At 40.2% G+C, this 19,892-nt stretch overlaps 1 protein-coding gene across 2 annotated transcripts in view; it reads left to right on the top strand.

Moving 5' to 3' along the window:
* LOC110947594 (vitamin D3 hydroxylase-associated protein-like) overlaps positions 1–17,870 on the top strand; it is a 48,353-nt gene extending 30,483 nt beyond the window's left edge. The window contains exons 1-15 of one of the 2 annotated variants that reach the window (XM_051946995.1): positions 6,157–6,636; positions 8,388–8,501; positions 9,874–10,014; positions 10,193–10,326; positions 10,829–11,035; positions 11,766–11,806; positions 11,911–12,035; positions 13,017–13,142; positions 13,239–13,333; positions 13,966–14,065; positions 14,186–14,229; positions 14,349–14,388; positions 14,526–14,634; positions 14,734–14,879; positions 16,558–17,870. In XM_051946995.1, coding sequence (XP_051802955.1) covers positions 6,427–6,636; positions 8,388–8,501; positions 9,874–10,014; positions 10,193–10,326; positions 10,829–11,035; positions 11,766–11,806; positions 11,911–12,035; positions 13,017–13,142; positions 13,239–13,333; positions 13,966–14,065; positions 14,186–14,229; positions 14,349–14,388; positions 14,526–14,634; positions 14,734–14,879; positions 16,558–16,680 — 1,755 coding nt within the window. In that variant the 5' untranslated portion in view covers positions 6,157–6,426 and the 3' untranslated portion in view covers positions 16,681–17,870. Of the gene's footprint in view, positions 1–6,156; positions 6,637–8,387; positions 8,502–9,873; positions 10,015–10,192; positions 10,327–10,828; positions 11,036–11,765; positions 11,807–11,910; positions 12,036–13,016; positions 13,143–13,238; positions 13,334–13,965; positions 14,066–14,185; positions 14,230–14,348; positions 14,389–14,525; positions 14,635–14,733; positions 14,880–16,557 lie in introns of those variants that run through there. The other variant, XM_051946997.1, reaches the window with a different exon arrangement.
* The last annotated feature ends 2,022 nt before the right edge of the window (positions 17,871–19,892 follow it).

Below are 19,892 nucleotides of genomic sequence, written 5' to 3'. Positions count from 1 at the left end.
CTGTTCGACCTTGGGTATATAATGAGTTGGGAGGAATGCTGTATTTAGATTACAGCCCAATATGGAGACAACTTGTTCTTGCCCAAGAATGTCAACTAGACCATATCTAATCATAACCAAGTCATGTTTGTAGTACAGCATCTGCCTTTCTCAGGGCCATATTTAGGATAGAGAGAGCCTAAACATGCTTACAGCCTCAGTTTGAGAGAAGCAAATAGGAACTAGGGTCTAAGGTGATACCTACAGAATAATCTGAGGCGACCTGTAGGATCTACAACTTGTTTTAAGGTGACTGAAGTTGACCAATGCAACCTGCATGATTTTCTGGAATGCCTTCAACTAACAGCTGCAAGTAAATACCTCAGTGAGGGGAAAGAGAGCAATTTTCCTTCACAGGGACTACAATCTCTCAGGACCTGAAGTGGGAGACAAACATCTGCTCCATCCTAAAAGAGGCTCAGCTGTGAATGAAGAATTGATTTGCAAAAACAGGTAACTCCGTTTTCAGAAAACTCTTTTTTTTATTGTTTACATGAGATCATAATAATAATAACACTAATAATTTATTTTTTCTCTATTTTTTCATGCATTTTTCTACTGAGTCAAATCCAGTCAACTTCAGTTTGATTGATACTATCTCAAGTAAACAATTAAAAAAAAAACGGAGTTATCTGTTTTTGCAAATGAACTCTTCAAATGTATTTGCTTTGACAGCTAAGGAGACACGGTCTGCCACAGGAGCTGTTGATCCAGTTCTACACTGCAGTCATCAGTGGCTAACCACTGATCACTGTGCAGCCCCAGCACCATAATGTTGAAGAAATTTACCCAAAACCTTCATATGAAGTTTTCTGTAGTGGAGTGTTTATTAGTATTCTGGTATACATTGGACTTACCAACAGAGAACATGAGTCTGTGAAGCTACAGAATCAGACATTTTGGAAGGGGACGATATGTAAATACAGAAAAGAATAGTGATCTACAATTGTACAACTTCATTTAGCAGACGCTTTTTTCTAAAGTGTCATACATCTGAGAGTAGATACAAAACAAGCAAGATCTAGTCAGGAGAAAGCAATCAGACCGACTGGGGTCATGCAGGTTGTTTTTAGAGAGGAAAACAGAGTCTTTGCTGAAAACAGTTAGCTCAAGCATTTTAGACAGGAAGGGCAGGAGGGAAACTGGTCTGTAGTTTTCAACCTGGGCTGGGTCGAGAGTAGGCTTTTTTAGCATTGGGGTGACGCGAGCTTGCTTAAATGCAGCCGGGAACGTGTAGCAAGTGAGGACTCGGTGATGTGTGTTACTGCAGGGCTGTATGCTGGAGAAATGGTTTGGAAGAGATCAGATCGGACCAGTGGGCAGCTATCAGGACGAGAGTGCAGCAATAGTTAGAGACTTCCTTTTCAGTTAGAGGGGAGAATGAGGAGAGTGTGGCTCTGTCTGCTAGTGGGTGGACGGTGAGTCGGTCAGGCTCAGAGAAGTGGTTCATCCGGTTGTCCATGAAGAACAAAGTGAGCATGTTTGCAGTGAGCAGAGTGGAGGGTGGAGGAGTGAGGAACAGAGAGCGTCTGTGGCCTCGTCAGCCTGGAGCGAGGAGAATATGTTATGAAGAGGCATGGAGGTGAAGACCTCATCAGATAGCTGGGTCGGTGAGAGTGACTGAAGATTACGGCTGAAGGACAGGAAGAACCGGAAAGTCTTCCCGTGAGAAGATAGTGAGCCGAATAAAACAGTGGAGTGCATCCAGATCTGTTGTGGAGCAATTTCAGTAGAAAATCAAATCAAGTGCATGTTCTGTTTTGTGTTCAGGAGGGTTTAGACCTGCTTGAGGTCAAATGCCGCCATAAGTGACAGAAAGTCAGTTCCTTGGGCTTCGTGTGTGTGGATATTCATGTTTGTCATGACAACAAGTGGTGTTTCATAGTCCTGAATGGTCCAGAGTAACATGTCCAGTTCAGCTAGAAAGTTACCCAGTTGATACCCTGGAGGGTGTGGTCAGTTTTTATATAGTAGCTAATCAATGATAAATGGAGATAAAAATCAAGACAACAAATGCTAAGGGAGCCATTAGTGACAAAGGTAATGGAATAAAGAGTGACACTAGGAGTTGTGGGTGTCTGGAGCAAGAGGATGCACTATTTACTTCATCAGGCATAACGGGAAAGGAGGATCGTAGCCGTTATCTTGAGACAGTTTGTGTATTGTAACCTTTGAAATCTGAATTTAATTAAACAAAAAAGCCATCATGAGCATAGTAACCTTGCAGACTGGGAAATAACACCTGGGTTAAACAATGATAAAGTTTGGGCATCCTTGCTCAGAAGTAACTGGCTGAGGATAACTTCCCAAAGTTAAATAATAACAGTGACAAGGTGACCTGCAACTTTCAGTCGTCCTTGAAGCAGGTACTGTTCCTGACTTAAAAAGAGAATCTTGGCATACACTGTGAAACATCTGTTGAAGAAATTTCACTCTTAGTCCTTCGAAGGTTGCTGTAGTGGGGTGTTTATTAAATTTTCCGGCATACTGTGGGCTTACCAACACAGAGCATGAGTTTATGAAGGTAAGCCGACCCAGGACATTTGCAGAGGACACATTTTATAGCGATGGTGAGAGGGTAGATAGGAGGCTGTATATAAACACCAGGGGTGAATAGTGGGTAATTTGTGCAAAGTGGTTAACCAGTGACAGAGGATAAAAGAACAAGGTGCCATTTTCTTCATCACATCCAAACCTGTGGAAAACTTGCCTCTTTATTTTTACTGAGCTTAATGAAACCAATACAGAGTTAAGCTTCTCACCTCAAGACTACTGACCCTGTAAATGCCCTTAGGAGGACACGGACAGATCTGACTCATTGTTCTATTAAATTAATGTTTTACTTTGATGCATTCATCTAGTGACACTTGTATTGCTTCAGTTGCAACCCAAGTGCTGTTAAATGAACATGAAAACATATTTCAAAGCCACAAGTAGGCTGACCACCACATCTTATCGGTAAGCATGTACAACTTTTAATATTTCTCACAAGAGGAACAAACTGTAATCTTAAAACAGTATGCAGAGTTTAATGAAAAGTTGTTAAAAAAAAAAAAAAAACAAACCTGCAGACTGTGTGAATATATGCTTACTAGTTTCAAAGAAAGTTTCAGACTGTGTCACTGTTAACAAGCTTATTAATAGTGTTACCAAATTATTAGGAAACAAGTAGATGTGACTGTAATTGTAACTGTTTGTTCTACTATATTAATGTTTTGCTTAGATGTCTTCTTCTGGTGATGCTTTTAGTGCTTCAGCTGCCATACAAGTGGTTTTAAAACAGTCTGAGATGATCAACAAATGAAACTTTTTTTTTTATACATTAAAGCAATCTTCAAAGCTATAAGTAAACCAAAGTAGGCTGTGAAGTAAGCATGTACAGCATTTCTCTCAAGAAGAACAACCTATAATCTTGAAGCAATATGTGTGAATGTAGAATTAATGTTCTTATGAGTATCACTGTCCTTTTGCAAAATACCGATGCTGTCCTTTCATGCTACGTATAAAAGTTTGGTGGTGATTTGGGAGTTTTAAAAAAAAAGCAGAATTCACATCTTTTGAGGTCAACAGTCAGGAAATGACGCTTTAGAGCTGTTTTGTTGTAATTTTTTTTTTGTTTTGTTTTTTACATGTCAAGGACAAGGTCAAGGTTTCTTTATTGCACCAAATGGTAAAATTGTTGTGCAAAAAGGAACTCAGCGATGCCAACAGCAAATGAAATGACAAAACACCCAACAAACATTCATACCAGCCAAATCACACAAAAAGCATAGTTAATCAGGAAAAGGGAAAGGGAAACTGCTCCAACATATCCTGATCTACCTAAAATCAATCTGCACAAGAGTGGTCACCTGGTGGACTTGCAGTTAAGCATTAAAATAGCTGAGGGTACAAAACTGCACCTATGGCATTTTGTCCGTCCCTTAGGGCAGTGGTTCTCAACCCTGTTCCTCAGGACCCCATGTCCTGCATGTTTTAGATGCTTCCCTGCTCCAACGCACCTGATTCAAATGATCAGCTCGTCATCAAGCCTCTGCAGAAGCGATGACGAGCTGATCATTTGAGTCAGGTGTGTTGGAGCAGGAAAGCATCTAAAACATGCAGGACACGGGGTCCTGAGGAACAGGGTTGAGAACCACTGCCTTTGGGACCACAAGCCGGCTGCCCAAACGAAGGGACTGGAACTCCCCATTCAGGGGATGTGAGCAGTCTTTTAGAATGGAGCTGGCTTTATGCTGCAGCTGTGTGCCATACAAGGCTGGCATAGTGGGCTGAGGCTTCCCAATTAACCTAGCAGCCCACTTGATAATTTGGTTGAGGGAATTTTTGTCCTGTAGGGACAAATTTCCAAACCAGGTAACCAGGACAAAAGATAATACCGACTCAATAATAGCATGATAAAACAGGGTCAGCATAGATATGTCAATATTAAAACGGGACAGTTTCCACAAGTAAAATAAACGCTGATGTCCCTTCTTGCACAACTCTTCACAATTCCTGCAAAAAGTTAGTTTGGCGTCAATGACAGTCCCAAGGTATTTTAAGCAATCCACACGTTCAACAGGCTGCCCCTTAATGATTGTGGGGTCGCAGTTTGGAGGCTGTGTTCTAAAATCAATGAACATGTCCTTCGTCTTTGACGTGTTCAGCACCAAGAAGGAAAGGCCACACCAACTGATGAAATCTTGCAGGACTGGACCATGGCTGGATTCATTACTATGCAGCAAACTGACAATAACAGTGTCATCTGCAAATTTTAAAATGTGTCTGTTTTCAGAAACACTTTTGCACATGTTTGTGTAAAGGATAAAAAGTATAGGGGAGAGAACACATCCCTGAGGAGAGCCAGTGGAGGAACATAGGGACTCTGATAAAATGCCATTCACTTTGACTCTCTGTACTCTTTCTGTTAATAAATCTAAAATCCAACCCACCAAGTTATGGCTCAAGTGAAAGTGCTCAATGAGCCGTGTGGCAAAAATGTGAGGTTGGATGGAGTTAAAAGCGGATGAAAAGTCAATAAGTGACTATAATTGTAACTGGTTGTTCTATTCAGTGCACGTTTCGCTTAGATGCCTTCTTCTGACAACACTTTCATTGCTTCAGTTGGAACACAAGTCTGAGAGTGAATAAAAAATAAACCTTAGAACATTCAAAGTGATAAGTCGACAACAGTAGGCTATGAAGAAAGCATGTTCAACTTTTTATAATCCTGTCCATGAACAGGATTTCAAGGCGCAGTCGTGGTGGGGAGGGTTTTCTTTTTGGGAGCCTCAGGATCACATCTCTGCTTTTTGCGGATGATGTGGTTTTGTTGGCGTCCTCAGACCGTGACCTCCAGCAAGCACGGGAGCGGTTTGCAGCCGAGTGTGAAGCGGTCTAATCTTATTGCAAATCTTTTAAGGTCAGCAATCACTCAGTGAGGCTTTTGGGCTTTTTGTTTGCTTTTAGATCTGATTATAATTCTAACTGGTCGTTCTATGAAATGAATGTTTTGCTCAAGTGTCTTCCTTCCGCTTCGATGAAGGTTTGTGATAAAAGGTTCAAGATTTAGTTTATTTATCATCATGCATCACAACATTGCACAAGAAAATTACAGGCTTAAAATCAAACAAAGAATTCTAATCTTATTACAAATATTTTAAGGTCGACAATCACAATTGGACTTTTAGTTTGTTTGTTTGTTTGTAGATCTGACTAGAATTCTAACTGGTTGTTCTGTGAAATAAATGTTTTGCTCAAGTTTATTTATCATCATGCATCACAAAATTGTACTTCAAAATTACTGTCATGTTATGCTACTTATACAAAGATTAGGGACGTTTTGGGAGTAAAAAAATAAATAAAATAAAATCTGATTGCAGATCTTTAGTAGTTACCAATCAGAAAATGAGGCTTTCGTGCTTTAAAAATTCTAACTGGTTGTTCTATGAAATTATTGTTTTGCTTAGATGTCTTCTTCTTGCAACCCTGGTGGTGTTAAAACAGCCTGAGAGTGAGTAAAAAACAAAGCTTAGACCATACTATGCTATATACCATAAAGCCATAACAGGCTATGGAGTATGTTTTGTGAAACATAATAAGTACAACTTCTTATGTTTCTGTTGGTGAAGCAGGACTGAACTGGTTCCTGCACAAACACGGAGGAGACCAAATTGACTCGTCATTATGTGAGTTTTGGCAACACACTATCACCGGCTGATTGCCAACACCGGCTGGGGCACGCCCGATGCTACGTCATGACGCACTGAATATGCAAATGAGCAGCTGCATAGTTAGCGACTGAGTTGAGGGTGTTAAAACCAGATGGACGACTTTCTGAGCAAACATTGATACCTGCAGTCACCATCATCCTCAGACAGACTTCAAATCCTGCTCGAAGCAAACATGGAATATATGAAAGAGGTTCTTCGGGAGGCCGAGATGGACTGCTGGACGGCGACTCTGCTGACGGTCGTTGCCGGTGTTGGGACTCTGCTGCTGCTGAGGCGGGTGTTCAACGGGCGGGAGGCGAAGGAGAAGATCCAGAGAGCCAGAAACCGGAGGACCGAGAGCCTGAGGCGGGCAGAGGAGGCCGTGATCCGGTACAAGCAGTCGGTAAGATTTCAACTTGTAGCTCCAGCAGAACACACACAAAAACTATTTATCCTCCATATAATAAGTGAAATGGAATATTCTTCATTAATCACATTCTGGGATGTGATAATGACTAGCAGCAACATTGAGTCTGATGTATTTTCTAGATTTAAACAAAAAAGCTCAAACACACAAATGTCATGGAAAAGTTTCGTAAAATTGCAGTGAACAGTTTGGACACACCTTCTCATTCAGTGGTTTTTGTTTCTTTTACTAATTTTCTACATTGTTGATTAGTACTGAAGACCTCAAAGCTGTGAAAGAACATGTGGTTTCTCAGACATCTTTCCTCTCAGACTCAGCAAAGGCTCATATGTTCTATCATATGTTATCAGCTTCATAAACGTCCCCCTGCAGAAGGGCTCATAGGTATTTAACACTGAAGAGGCAAAAATGTCTCTCCTTATGAGTTATTAAATCTTGTATAACCAATCACAACTTATGTGTGTCTGCTTAGTAAAAATCTATTTTATACAACAGTTGCACATTAAAAAGACACTCTACAGTCGTCTGCACAGGGACAAGACAGACAAGAATTGCCAACAGTGCTTAATTGCAAATTTTATAGTCAACTCGTCCATAATTTTCCTCTAGATTGTTATTTTTTTATTATTAAACCTCTTATTTTGGCCAGATCTTTCCAAAAACAAATCATCATTCTACAAATAACTTCACAATGCATGCTCAGTGTACACCATTTACTCAAATAGTGTAAATACTGCTGCAGTTTTCCTTTATTTTTTGTTATGACAGTCTGAGATATTAATTATTTGCACCGACATTGTCTTGTTTTGTTTTTGTTTTGTTTTTTGTTTTTTTTGTGGCACCAGGACGTTGGCAGTGGATCCTTTGGGAACTCTGGGTTGTGCAGTGGTCCTTCTGTGAATCAAACTCCTTCCACTGCATCCTGTTGATGCTTGATCAGAATGGGCTCTAGGAAGTTTGGTCAAATCAACATCTTAGGCGATTGTCATGTTCCTGATTGATATTTTTATGACATGGTGGGCTGTATTTTTCCATGGGGGTCGGACAGTGGCCCTTACGATTGCCATTGGCACGAGGGAGTGTGCTTCTGGGATGTTTATTTGGGTGTTTAAGTCTCATTAACGAAGATGCCAAAATCCAAGGAATTTCAGCAGTACCATGGTACCAATATGATCAATTTTATTCACTTCACCTGTCGGTGGTTGTAATGTTGTGGCTGATCTCTGTATGTGTGCATGTTAATCGTCCACATTAAAAGGCAGTGAGATGGACAGTTGTTTATGCAGATGATTTTTGGATCTGTAGCTGCTTTTAAATGGCTCAAAGTGACCTTCTGCAAGAAGGTAAAGCGCCATACTGCAAAGAAAATTTGATCGTAGCCTTTTAACATCACCAGAACTGACTTTTGACCCAGAAGATTGTGTCATATTTCCATAGACCCTAATATAAGTTTTTATTTTTTTTCATCTATGTCTATCAATAATTCCATCTTACGAAACTCAGTTGTAGGAGTTATTAGAAACTCAAGACTGTCATGATGCACAGGATCTTTACAAGTGTATGTAAACTTTTATTCATAACTGTAGATTTTGGAATTGTTTCAGGCGTAAATGATTGAGTGAAATGAGAGAATAAGTAAATCACCTAATAATGATAATATTTGTTGGTTGCAGCCCTGTATTTATCATAAATCATTTAATAATTGTGTGCATCACTGCCCTTTCTAGCATCAAACAACCAACTTGGCTCCCATCCTGGAGCTGTCCCTGTCTCAGCTGACAAAGCAACTACATGAAGGATCCCTGGACCCCAAGGATGTATTTCACTCCTACATGGAAAAGGTTCACTATCTAATATGCCAAATGTATAAATAATCCTGCATAACAGGCCAACACTGAAAGCCAAGCACTTCAACAAGTAATCAGTTTACTTTTCCACAGATCTATCTCATTGTTTATTTCTTTCTACTGAACCACCAAGTGTCCATTTTCTAAAAATCAGAGCTCCTTCAGGACAAAATTGTCCTCACTGGGGAAAAAGTGCTCTCAAAATATTACTTATTATTTTCCACTTTGAATAAATTTTTTTGTCATAACTACTGAATACTCAGTAATTTTGAGAATTTTAACCCTTTAAATGACAGTTATTTTACATGATGTTTGTATTTTAAAAATACAAACTGGAAAAATGGAATTTGTTAAAATGACTGCTATGAAAATATAATGCTATATACTGATATCGCTATCCAATTTAAATTGGTTAAACCAGTCGAATTTTTTATTTGCCTCAATTCTAAGCATATCTACCATATTCATTAATTTTTAAGGATTTGAGTACTGTGACTGTTTTGTTTTTAAATACATAAATTTTTGATATAACTGGTAAGAGGTTTTTGGGGTCTTTTTGTGGGTTATCACAGTCTGAGATGCATTAATAACTTACACCAACTTTGAACTTGATGCAATATTTAGTTTTTTCCTTGGAGCTGTATAAGATTAAACATGTCTGCTGATGTTTATCAATTCCACCACGTAGTTTCCTTCTTCTTGGACTACTCTAGGAAAACTATAAGATCACATTAAACAAGAAAGAATTACTTTTTCAAAACCTTTGTCCTCAGTTAAAGAGTTTTGAGTCTTGCTGGTTGTCAGCAGCCTGCATGATTATCTAGCAGTTTTAAAGGAGTTTCAGTGTGGACATTTTGGTCCTTAAGGTCCTGAGTGAACTTTTTTGGACACAGTGTATTGTTGATGCATTAAGGAAGCTGAGGTTGAAATTTCTAAATTCCCCCATGCACAACTTTGGAAAATGTTGTGGCACACACATCAACAAATAGAAAATAATAGAAATCTGACATGAAAAGAACAAAAGGGTTCTTGTTGTCACATGGGGGTTAAGAACGTATAAAGATCTTTGCAGAGATCAAATTTAGACGAAGTCAAATGTTGGGGAGGTAAAAAAAATAAATAAAAAATTAAAATTGGATTTGTGTTCCAACACATTTCTTATTGCATAGAATTTTGTCTCATTGCAAGGAAAATGATATACACAGTCCTTCATTCAAATGTCTTGACCAAAAGTTGTTGCAGTGCACCAGATATGCAGTTTTTAAATCTCCGGTCAGTTTTTCAGGTTTTGCCAAATGTCTCACAAAACCAGCCTTTTAGAGGAAATGTGTAAGTACTGATGTGCTGTTTTTTCCTTTTTCAACAGACTCTGGCTGTCCACAAAAAGCTGAACTGCTGCACTGAAATTTTGCTGGAGAGTTTTGACCAGCTGGAAACTGTTGGCTCCAACAAGGAAGGTCTTTTATATGGAGTTCCAGTTAGCATTAAGGATAATTGTGACTATAAGGTATTTGTGCTTATGTAGTGCCTCAATCATCATGAATGGTATCTACATTGACAGGCTTTCCAAATATGTATGAACTTTTATGATCCATTACATCTTGATGACATTGCTCAGGTTTCCATCTTTAATGTGCCTTTATCTAACACAAAGCTCTCTGCCTGTTTTCTTTGTAAAATTCAAGGGTCATGACTCAAGCTGTGGTGTACTCTTATATCTGGAAAAGCCTGTCCAGGAGGATTCTGTGCTTGTTCAAGTTCTGAAGAAACAAGGAGCTATTCCCTTTGTGAAAACCAATTTGCCCCAAGGCCTTTTATCGTAAATAATTTAATATTTTGCAAAGTTAACATTGTTTTCACACACTGCACAGAACTCATGCAATTACTTGTTGCTGCAAAATCCAGTCCTATGTGTCTCAGTAGAGGGCAAGTGGAGTTCTCTTTATGGTTCCTGAAGATGTTTCCGTTTTCAGTGTGTTCTTATTGGTGAAACTGGGGAGGGATCTCCAGACTGTATTGTAAATACCTGATAAGTGATGTTGCACACCTACCTCCTCTGTTTAGAGATACCTGTTCCAATTTAACATCAATGAAATCCTTAACTCTCTGATAGCATCTATGTTCTGTGTCCAGAATGTGAACACTGCTGTCATTAAAGGACTGTCTCTTACCTTTTTGTCTTCTACTGAAGCACTAAGGATTACCATGATCTGGATGACTGAGAACCTACACAGATGTTACTTTACAGTAGAACTTTTACATGTGAGAAGACTGTGGTTCTCATTACTTATTTGTGTTTGTTTTTCTTGCCTCATCTCCAGGTATGACTGCAGTAACCCTATTTACGGGCAGACAGTGAACCCCCACAACCTCCAGAAGACCTCTGGAGGTTCATCTGGTGGGGAGGGGGCTCTCATTGGGGGAGGAGGCTCTTTGCTTGGCATAGGCACTGATGTAGCAGGCAGCATCCGTATTCCTGCTTCATTCTGTGGGATCTGTGGTTTAAAGCCAACAGCAGGTCGCCTAAGGTAAGTCTGCTTCGGTTAGTTTTCAGGACAGCTGAGGTTTAAGTGCTAGAACTGATTGTTATCTGGTCAGAGTTGGTGATTTGGTCCTTGAACCCTTTCACATACCTATGTTCTTGGACAACACTGCCAAGTTGCTCATCTCCCACAACAACTCAGGTTCTTGTCCCACCAATAAGGTGATGTTCCATGTCCTCACAAGGCTCTGCCACCAGGGGGCAGCATGCCTAGGTAGCACCTGGTCCCAATTCCAGGTCCTGTGGGTGGTGTTCCCATTAGGTGGTGACCTCATGTTGCTGCTTTGAGCTGTGCCAGAGTCCCACAGATTAAAGCTTAGCCACCAGACCCTGCTTAGATGAATTCCCTTCCCAGGACTGGCTTCAGGAGAGGGCCGGGTTTCCCTTTTCCATGTGTGTTGGAGTCTTTCTGTTTGTTTGATTTCACTGGGGTTTTAGGAATCACCTTTTGTCTGGTCCCTCCTCCGGGTACCAGTTTGCCATGGGAGACGCTATTGCCCTTAACAACATGACTCCCAAGATCACAGGGACACTCAGATCCCTACACTGTGATAATGTGTCAGTTCTTTGGCAATTTGTGTCTGAGCAAGTGGACAAATAATTGAAGTGCTTTGCAGAACCATGAGCTCAAGCAGTGTTTTGTGTATGTGTGCAGTCATATGCCACACCTTTAGCCTAATTTGTGTACATCTTGAATTTCTTTGCATTATTTTCAGTTCACAGGGTTTTCAAGCCGCTTGTCCAGGGCAAAAGTCAGGTAAGGAGACTTAACTGTGTCCTGCTGTCAGTGCAGAGTTACATCATAAGAGGCTATTGCTAATTTGGAATGAAACATTTTGTTCACTGATTTGTGTTTTTTAGTGCGGGCAAGTCCTGGACCTATGGCACGGGATGTAGATAGTCTTGCTCTGTGTATGCAGGCGTTGCTCTGTGATCACATGTTTTCCTTGGACCCCACTGTTCCACCGTTACCTTTCAATATGCAGGTGTGTCTTCTACTGTGGGATTCACATCTCACACTTAATTTTTTTAATTTGTTACTTATCTACAAGAACTGAAGTGTAAAAATGACACTTTGCTGCTTTCAAATGGAGTTATGTGACAAGAGTTAGTTTGGTAAATGTAAAATAGTACAGATTAAACAAAGGAGACTGACTTATCAGTTTGGTTCAGATATGCTGGTAGGTACTTTTGTTCGCTATTGATGAAGCCAAATTAGCTAGTTCGTCTGTCTAAGGTTAAGCTAAAAGGCTGCTAGTTTCAGCTACAGTTTTACCACTTGAATGTGGTGTCAATCCTCATCTGATTGCGAGAAAGTGAACACGTCTTTGGCATTTGTCAAATTATTACTGCAAGTGGTTGCTTCCAACTGACTATAAATTAGGAAAAGCCATTTCAGATTTAACCATCACAATGCCTTACAAATCTTATTTGCTAACTTCAGTGTTCGTCTTTAGCCTAGCTTAGCATGAGGTCTTGTCATGTCTGTGTGCTGTATGTCTGCAAAGAGGTCAAAAAGATGTTCTAGAACAGATGAATCTCTTTTGGTCGCTGTAAAATCTGTGATCACTCTCTGTACCAGTTTTCTAATCTGCACATAGCAAAAATGTTTACTGAGTTGTGATTTAAAATATTGTCTGGTCAATCATTTAAAAGCTAGCTCCCCATAGGTCTATGTGCTGCCAGTTGTTTGCCCGATTGACCAGGAGGAATGTACTGAACTGTGATGAGATGGAAAACTATTATCCATGTTTGTACTGATCTATCATTGTGATTAAAAGGTTATTGCATGTTGAAGCTCGTATGGAAAATTGACCATTTTCTTAATTTTAGCTCAACTGAACTCTTGAAATAAGAAGATCCCAACCTTCTGTCAACAAACATCTGTTAGTTATATACCAAAACAGAACCTGTTTATTTGCATTTCCACTCAGCTGTCTTACAGAGGGAGACTGTCTTGTCTTTAGATTTACCAGAGCACAAAACCACTGAGGATTGGTTATCTAGAAAACGATGGCTTCCAGCAACCGTCTCCAAGCATGGTCCGTAGTGTCAGAGAAGTCAAAGCTCTGCTGGAGCAAGCAGGTCACACTGTAAGGCACCACAACACACACACACACGATATGATCACAGTTACATAAAATGTGTGACATAAACCATATTTAGTTTGTGTTCCTTTGCACCTTTAGTTTGTGCCTTTTCAACCACTGAGGATAAGCGCTACCTTTGACCTCATAGTGAAAAGTTTACTTGCAGATGGAGGTACCACCTTTTTCCAAAAACTGTGAGTTGTTCTATTTGAAATGTATTTTTTTTATCATGCACATTAATTGTTAAGGGTAACTCATCTGGTAATATTTCTTCATAGCTACTGTCAGACTCACAAGATAGTATAAATGTATATATTTTTTCATACTGAGGTCTAGTGACTCAAGCTGATACCGTCATGTTTATAAATGGCATGTGATGGATAATCAAAACTATTTTCACAATGTTGTTCTGTTAGTTATATACCAGCTGTGGTCCACACTAAAATATGTCAACTATTAGATGACTTTCCATTGGATGCGGTGAAGCATGTTGACTTCTTCATTACTAAGTAACTGGAAATCTAAATGCACTATCTTTTGGGTCTGGTGGGGAAAAATGTGCGTGCCCTGGCAGAGGGTGCAAGATGAACTGTCAAAGGACATAAGGGAAGGGGTGATTGTGAGTGTGTGTACAATCACACACAGGGGCGCGCATTCTGGCAGGGCGGGTAATTACACAAGAGGGAAAGCAGACAAAGATCAGGGAGTGTAAAAACTAAAAGACTGAGTATAAGACACAACAGGAAATGTCAAAGTAAATCTGGAAAAAAATGAAACAAGAACTAAGAGCAGGAGCTGGCTGTGACAATTCTATTGTGTGTTTCAGAGTGGGGAGTCCTGTGGACCCTGCTCTTAAACAACAGATTTTTCCCTATGCTTTTCCCATGTGGTTCAAGAAAGCACTTTCATTCCTCCTCAAGCCCTGGGTGAGTTCCCTCTGTCTGTGACAGGCACATATAAATATGGACAAAAGAGCACGCAGTTCTTGAGTATGACTTGGTTTTCTTTAATTACGATATGCATGTTGGTGCCACCCTTGTGTGCAGTTTCCTCGTATTTCTAGCTCCCTGAGAGCTCTCTGTGGAGTTGGGTAAGAAAATATTTTTGAAGTTGGTCATTTATACATGATGATTTGCTACAGTTTCATGTATTACATGTGACTCACAAGATGCCAAAACATGCTGATTCTTTTTCTGTCTTCTTTTTAAGATCTGTTGGAAAGCTGTGGGAGCAGCATGCTGCTGTTGAGGTATGGCTTGATGTTAATTACTGATTAAATTTTTTTTATATATATAGTGCCAATTACAGATCAAATTGTCTCAAGATGATGCTTGCATATGCATGAAATCATTAAGGGGAGACTGAATTCCACTGTGCTCTCTTTAGGACTACATTAAAGAAACAATTACACATTGGAAGCAATGCAACATAGATGTGCTGCTGTGCCCTGTGATCGCACCAGCCTACAACTTCTTCTACTGTGGCAAAATTACCAGTAAGCCAATTAAACCAAATTATTGACATGAACAGTGATATTACTAATGGACTGCCTGGTGTAACACAGTGGATAATCCATATACATCTGTCCTTTCAGCTATAGGCACTTACACAATGCTCTACAATCTCCTCAACTTTCCTGCTGGAGTAGTTCCTGTTACCACGGTGACGAAAGAGGATGAGGAGGAGCTCAAACATTACGAGGGCATTTATCAGGATGTGTATGACAAGTTCTTCAAAGAAGTAAGTAACACCTACCAGGATGGGAGTGATTTAAATGAAGGGGTTTTTACAGAAAAAACTATGCCCAACAATGCATGTACAGTACTTACAGAAAGTATTCATCCCTCTTGGAAGTTTTCCTCTTTTGTTGCTTTTTAGCAAGCTGAGTGTCCTGCTTTTGTCGTCTGTCAAATTACTTATTAAAATCCATCCATTCAATCTCCTCCACTTATCCTGGGTCAGATCACAGAGACAGCAGGCAAAGCAGGTCATTCCAGACGTCACACTCACCAGCAAAGCTTAACAGCTCCCAGGCCACATGAAATATTTCATCCCATCCGGCCTGGGATTTAAATTAAATGTGCAGGGAAACTTCCAAAGGAAGTCACAAGGAGGTATCCCAATCAGATGCCAGAATCCTTTCCAGTGTCTTATTTTGACACACTGAAAGACTGACTCTACCCCGAGCTCCCTCTGGATGTCTGAGCTCTTTACCTGATCTCTAAGGCTGAGCCCGGCCACCCTGCAGATGAAACTTGCTTCAGCTGCTTGTATCTGTGATCCCGTTTATTCAGTAACTACCCAGAGGGTTGGAACGTAGACTGACTGGTAAGCCAAAAACTTTGCCTTTCGGCTCAGCTTCCTCTTCACTATGATGATCCACTTTAATGCTGGTGTTACTGATGATTCTGCAGGAGCTGCCTGTCCACCTCGCGCTCCATTTTCCCATCACTCATGAACAAGAGCCTGAGATACTTTAACTCCTTCTCTTGAGGCAGCTGCTCATCCCAGCCCAGAGAGAGCTATCCACCAGTGTCCTACAGAACTGTGGACTCAGACTTGGATGCGAGGATTCTTTTCCAGCTGCCTAACACTGGGCTGCAAACTGCCCCAGTGCACACTAAAGGTCGCGTTGAAGTCAACAGAACTGTCATCTGCAAATGACACTCTGAGGTTCCCTAACTGTCACACTTCTCACCCTGACTGCACCTTGAGATCCCGTCTGTGAGCATCACATCCAACACCCACCAGGAAAGTCTTTTGACTTTGTGCCAAGGACACAAACATAATGTAGGTCTCACTTCGGTTGTACAAGGATTGGATGGCTTGCTGCAGCAGCCCTGGAACCCCATATTTCTGCCAAACCGTCCACAGTGCACCTTGAGAGACAGTCGTACCCCTTTTAAAAGCCTTCCAAGTCCACAAACCACATGTAAGAGAGGAGTAGAGTAGTAGCTTCACTCTGTAGATGAACTGTATCAATTCTGATAGGTCAAAGATGGAACCAGAAGCCTGCCGATGGCTACCAATAGTACCAAGCTGAGGCAAGAGTCCAAAGGACGTTAACTAATCATTAGCATTGTTTGAATATTTTTTCCCAGCAGATTTTGTCTTATTTCCGGAGACCTATGATATGAAAGAAGCAAAATGCACAATATTGTTGTTTTGCGGGATGGCAAAGATGCATGGGTTTTTAAATCATTCATCCTAGAAAATTCAGTTATAGGAGTCACTGAAACTCAAGCCTGCAATGATATGCATGATCTTTAAAGTGTTTGTAAACTTCTGTGTTGCGGTGTGTCTTTCACATCAGGCCATCTTCAGTAAAACAGAAGTTCCACAGTTGGTCAGTAGGTGGAGGTAGACGACTGTGTTGAGTCCTGTATGCTGACTGATGGGAGCCTGTGATTGTTTTCAGGCGGTGACTGGGGCCGAGGGTCTGCCGGTGGCGGTGCAGTGTGTGGCCCTGCCGTGGCAGGAGGAGCTCTGCCTGCGCTTCATGAAGGAGGTGGAACAACTGGTCAAACAGAGCAGAAAGTAAAGCCGCTGACTGTTCCTAACCCACAGGCGGCTGTGGATCAAGTAGGAGAGTGGGTCGTCCAATGGTCGAAGGGTCGGCGGTTCGATTCCCACTCTCGTCTAGTCATGTGCTGTTGTGTCCTTGGGCAAGACACTTTATCCGCCTTTCCTCCAGTGCTGCTTTCACACTGGTGTGTGAATGTTGGTGGTGGTCGGAGGGGCCGACCACCACCAACGCCAGGCGCGGACTGGCAGCCACGCTTCTGCCCCAGTCTGCCCCAGGGCAGCTGTGGCAAATGTAGCTTACCACCACCAGAGTGAGAGTGAATGAATAATGGATCCATTGTGAAGCGCTTTGAGTGCCTTGAAAAGCGCTATATAAATCTAATCCATTATTATTTAAAAAACAAAATAGATTTAAGGGACCCCAGGATCATTTTAATGAATGTCCCTGTTTTAAGTATGTCAACATTTTAAACTGCATGAAACATTATAGCTTTTAAACACATTGGAACAACTGAAATATGAAAGTGTGACAACAAAACTAATAACAATTGACTACAAAAGCAGTTTATTTTAAGATGTCATATTTTGAATTTTACTTCTTTACATTTCTGTTTAGTTTCTTGAGCCAAGTGAGGCGCATGCCGCTGTCCATGTGTTGCATGTCATTCATTGACAATTTTTAACATTTGATTTATCTTATATTGTACCTCAAAAAAATATTAGTTTAACATTTGAATTTAAGACTTAGATAATTTGATCCATGTTTTTCCTTGTACAAAATCCACAATCCTATTTAAACTTAGAAAAGCAAGGGTGAAATAAGTTCAGTTTTTGTATTCACTCCACATGCAGTGTTTAATATTTCACACTGTATAGCATGACCAGGAGGCTGATGCTTTAGCAAACTGAATTCATGTCACCACATGAGAAATGGGGAAAATTAGGGTTCACAATAAGAACGTGAAAAGGGGGGGGGGGGATCTACTTGCTTCCTGATTGTCTTTTTACTGGCATGTGCAGCGTTCTTTCATGAATGAGAACAACAAAAACCATAAATATTTTCATTTGTATTAGTGTCAATATTGTGAAACCGTGATGCGTTGTTCATGTGCACGTCTCTTTTACAAGTTATGGTTTGTTTTGATAGTCAGTCTTTTAAACCTGTACTGAACCACATTCTGTTGAATTAAATGTTTAATGAACTAACTTGAGGTAAAGGCCTTTATTTTCAAGGCACAGTAGCTCTCCCTTTACCTTCCACCTCTCCATCAGTGTACCACAGATGAACGCAGATCGTTTTCATTCTTACTGTGAGTGATTGTTGCACTGATGCCGTAACAGGAAACGGAAAAGAGATAAAGGCGACTAATGACACATGGCGCCTCCATCTGCAAGGCCAGCGCACCATGTCGTCATATTGTGATTACCCTGTGCTATTGTAAATATGTGTTTCTGTTGGGGTTTACATAAATTTACATATGTTTTAAAAACTCTCCTGGGATGGGAAGCCATTAGGGACAATGTTAGTGTTTTCCATTACAGTCGCCCACGTTTTCAGCGCTGCCTCGCTGAATGGAAATGGCCATGTGCATGCAGTAGGGGAAGGAGGGCACATTAGGCGCCGAGGAGAGCTGGAATTGAGAGGTTGTTCTTAGCATTATCTGCAGCACATAGAGAGAGAGTGTGTGGCTCTCGCTGTGCCACTCAGTCAGGGAGCATTAAGCTTTAAGAGGCAGTGAAGAGACTCAGGTCTTCAGAGAGAACTTGACATTGTTCATAAATCCCTCCAGGATCTGAGACACAAGTATTGTCGCGCACGCACACACATGCAGCATCTCAGACTTCAAATGGGCACAGTCAATATACGAACCAATTAAAATATGGCCGTTGTGTTTTATTGTACATATTAAAATCAATTTAAACATTATTAACAGATCTGCACCTTCAAGACATCACAAGTGATCGATATAGTCCAAAATAATATGCAACAGCTTGCTGAATAGAGCTGTGTAATCCAAAAATGTAGACTTTTGATTCCACAGATTTTTCATTTCATGCTTTTTTTCTTTATAAAACAAATAACATTTGAAAAATGTTAACTCCAATATTTAAATTGTGCTGTGTATGCCAACTTTGGCTGATGGAAAATTTGTCATTTTCAGTTGAAGAATTTACATTTCAATTACTGGTAACTAAACTCTTCTTGATAAATGAGGAAAAAATATAGCAGCAACCCATATCACAGTAAAAACATGGCTATAGCATGTCTTGTCTTAGTATTAAATTAATTGTGGATGGTAAGAACCCAAACCCAACATACTCTTTATCTACTTTCTAAATATATAGTTTAACCATTTTTATAGCCCTTTAACGCACTGCAGATGTAAATAATAAAATCAATGTGAGGTGAATTCCATTTAGCTTTTCCATTTTCAGATTCCTGTTGTGCGTCCTGGCTTACTCCAACTTTTTTTTTTTTTTGTTTGTTTTTTTACTGTAGTGGGACAATCAAACTGAACAGGATAACTTTACTGTTATTAGTCGCACCCTTCCTTTTCATACATGACATGTAACGAGCATCAGAAAAAAGGCGTTCAGGACAGTTAGCATAGCTTCATGTCAGTACATACATATCGGTAAAAGAGCACTAGTCAGAGTATGTGTTTTATACACTTGTACAGATGTTTTCAAAAGTTTTTTCAGTATTTACACTACAAGCAGCATTCACTATAGTGACAAGAACAAAACAGAACTCTTATCTCCTTCACGAATGCACTAATGTCAAAATGTTGATTTTAACTTTTTGAAATCTGTCTTCAGTCATTTAACTCCTAAAAACTCATCCCTGAGTATCAAAGATATATTTTCCATTTAAGTAACCCGCTCCTGCCTTAAAATGGTTTAGGTGCAACTCTGTACTGTTGCTTTCTCTTTAAGTCTCACTCTTTTTTTCATCCATTCCTCCACTACTCGCTGCAGCTTGAGCACACCAGCTCTCCTACAGTTCTGCTCAAACACTGAAACCACTCTGTTCACATCCTGCAAATTGAGAGAATTTATTGCTTACTGTAGCATTTTTTAAAAACCCTTTAAAATGGTGAAAATAATGGCTAATGCCTGTAAAGTAGTTTTTAACTAAATGCAGAGTAAACTTTTTTTTTTTGCATTATACAAAATCAGATTACCATTTGTAAAAGATTTTTGATCAGGACATTACTTACAGTTTTG

This window comes from Acanthochromis polyacanthus, chromosome 4, assembly GCF_021347895.1.
Source record: "Acanthochromis polyacanthus isolate Apoly-LR-REF ecotype Palm Island chromosome 4, KAUST_Apoly_ChrSc, whole genome shotgun sequence".
Classification (NCBI taxonomy): Eukaryota; Metazoa; Chordata; class Actinopteri; family Pomacentridae; genus Acanthochromis; species Acanthochromis polyacanthus.
Note: the sequence above shows the minus strand (reverse complement) of the source record. Positions and strands in the feature narration are given on the sequence as shown.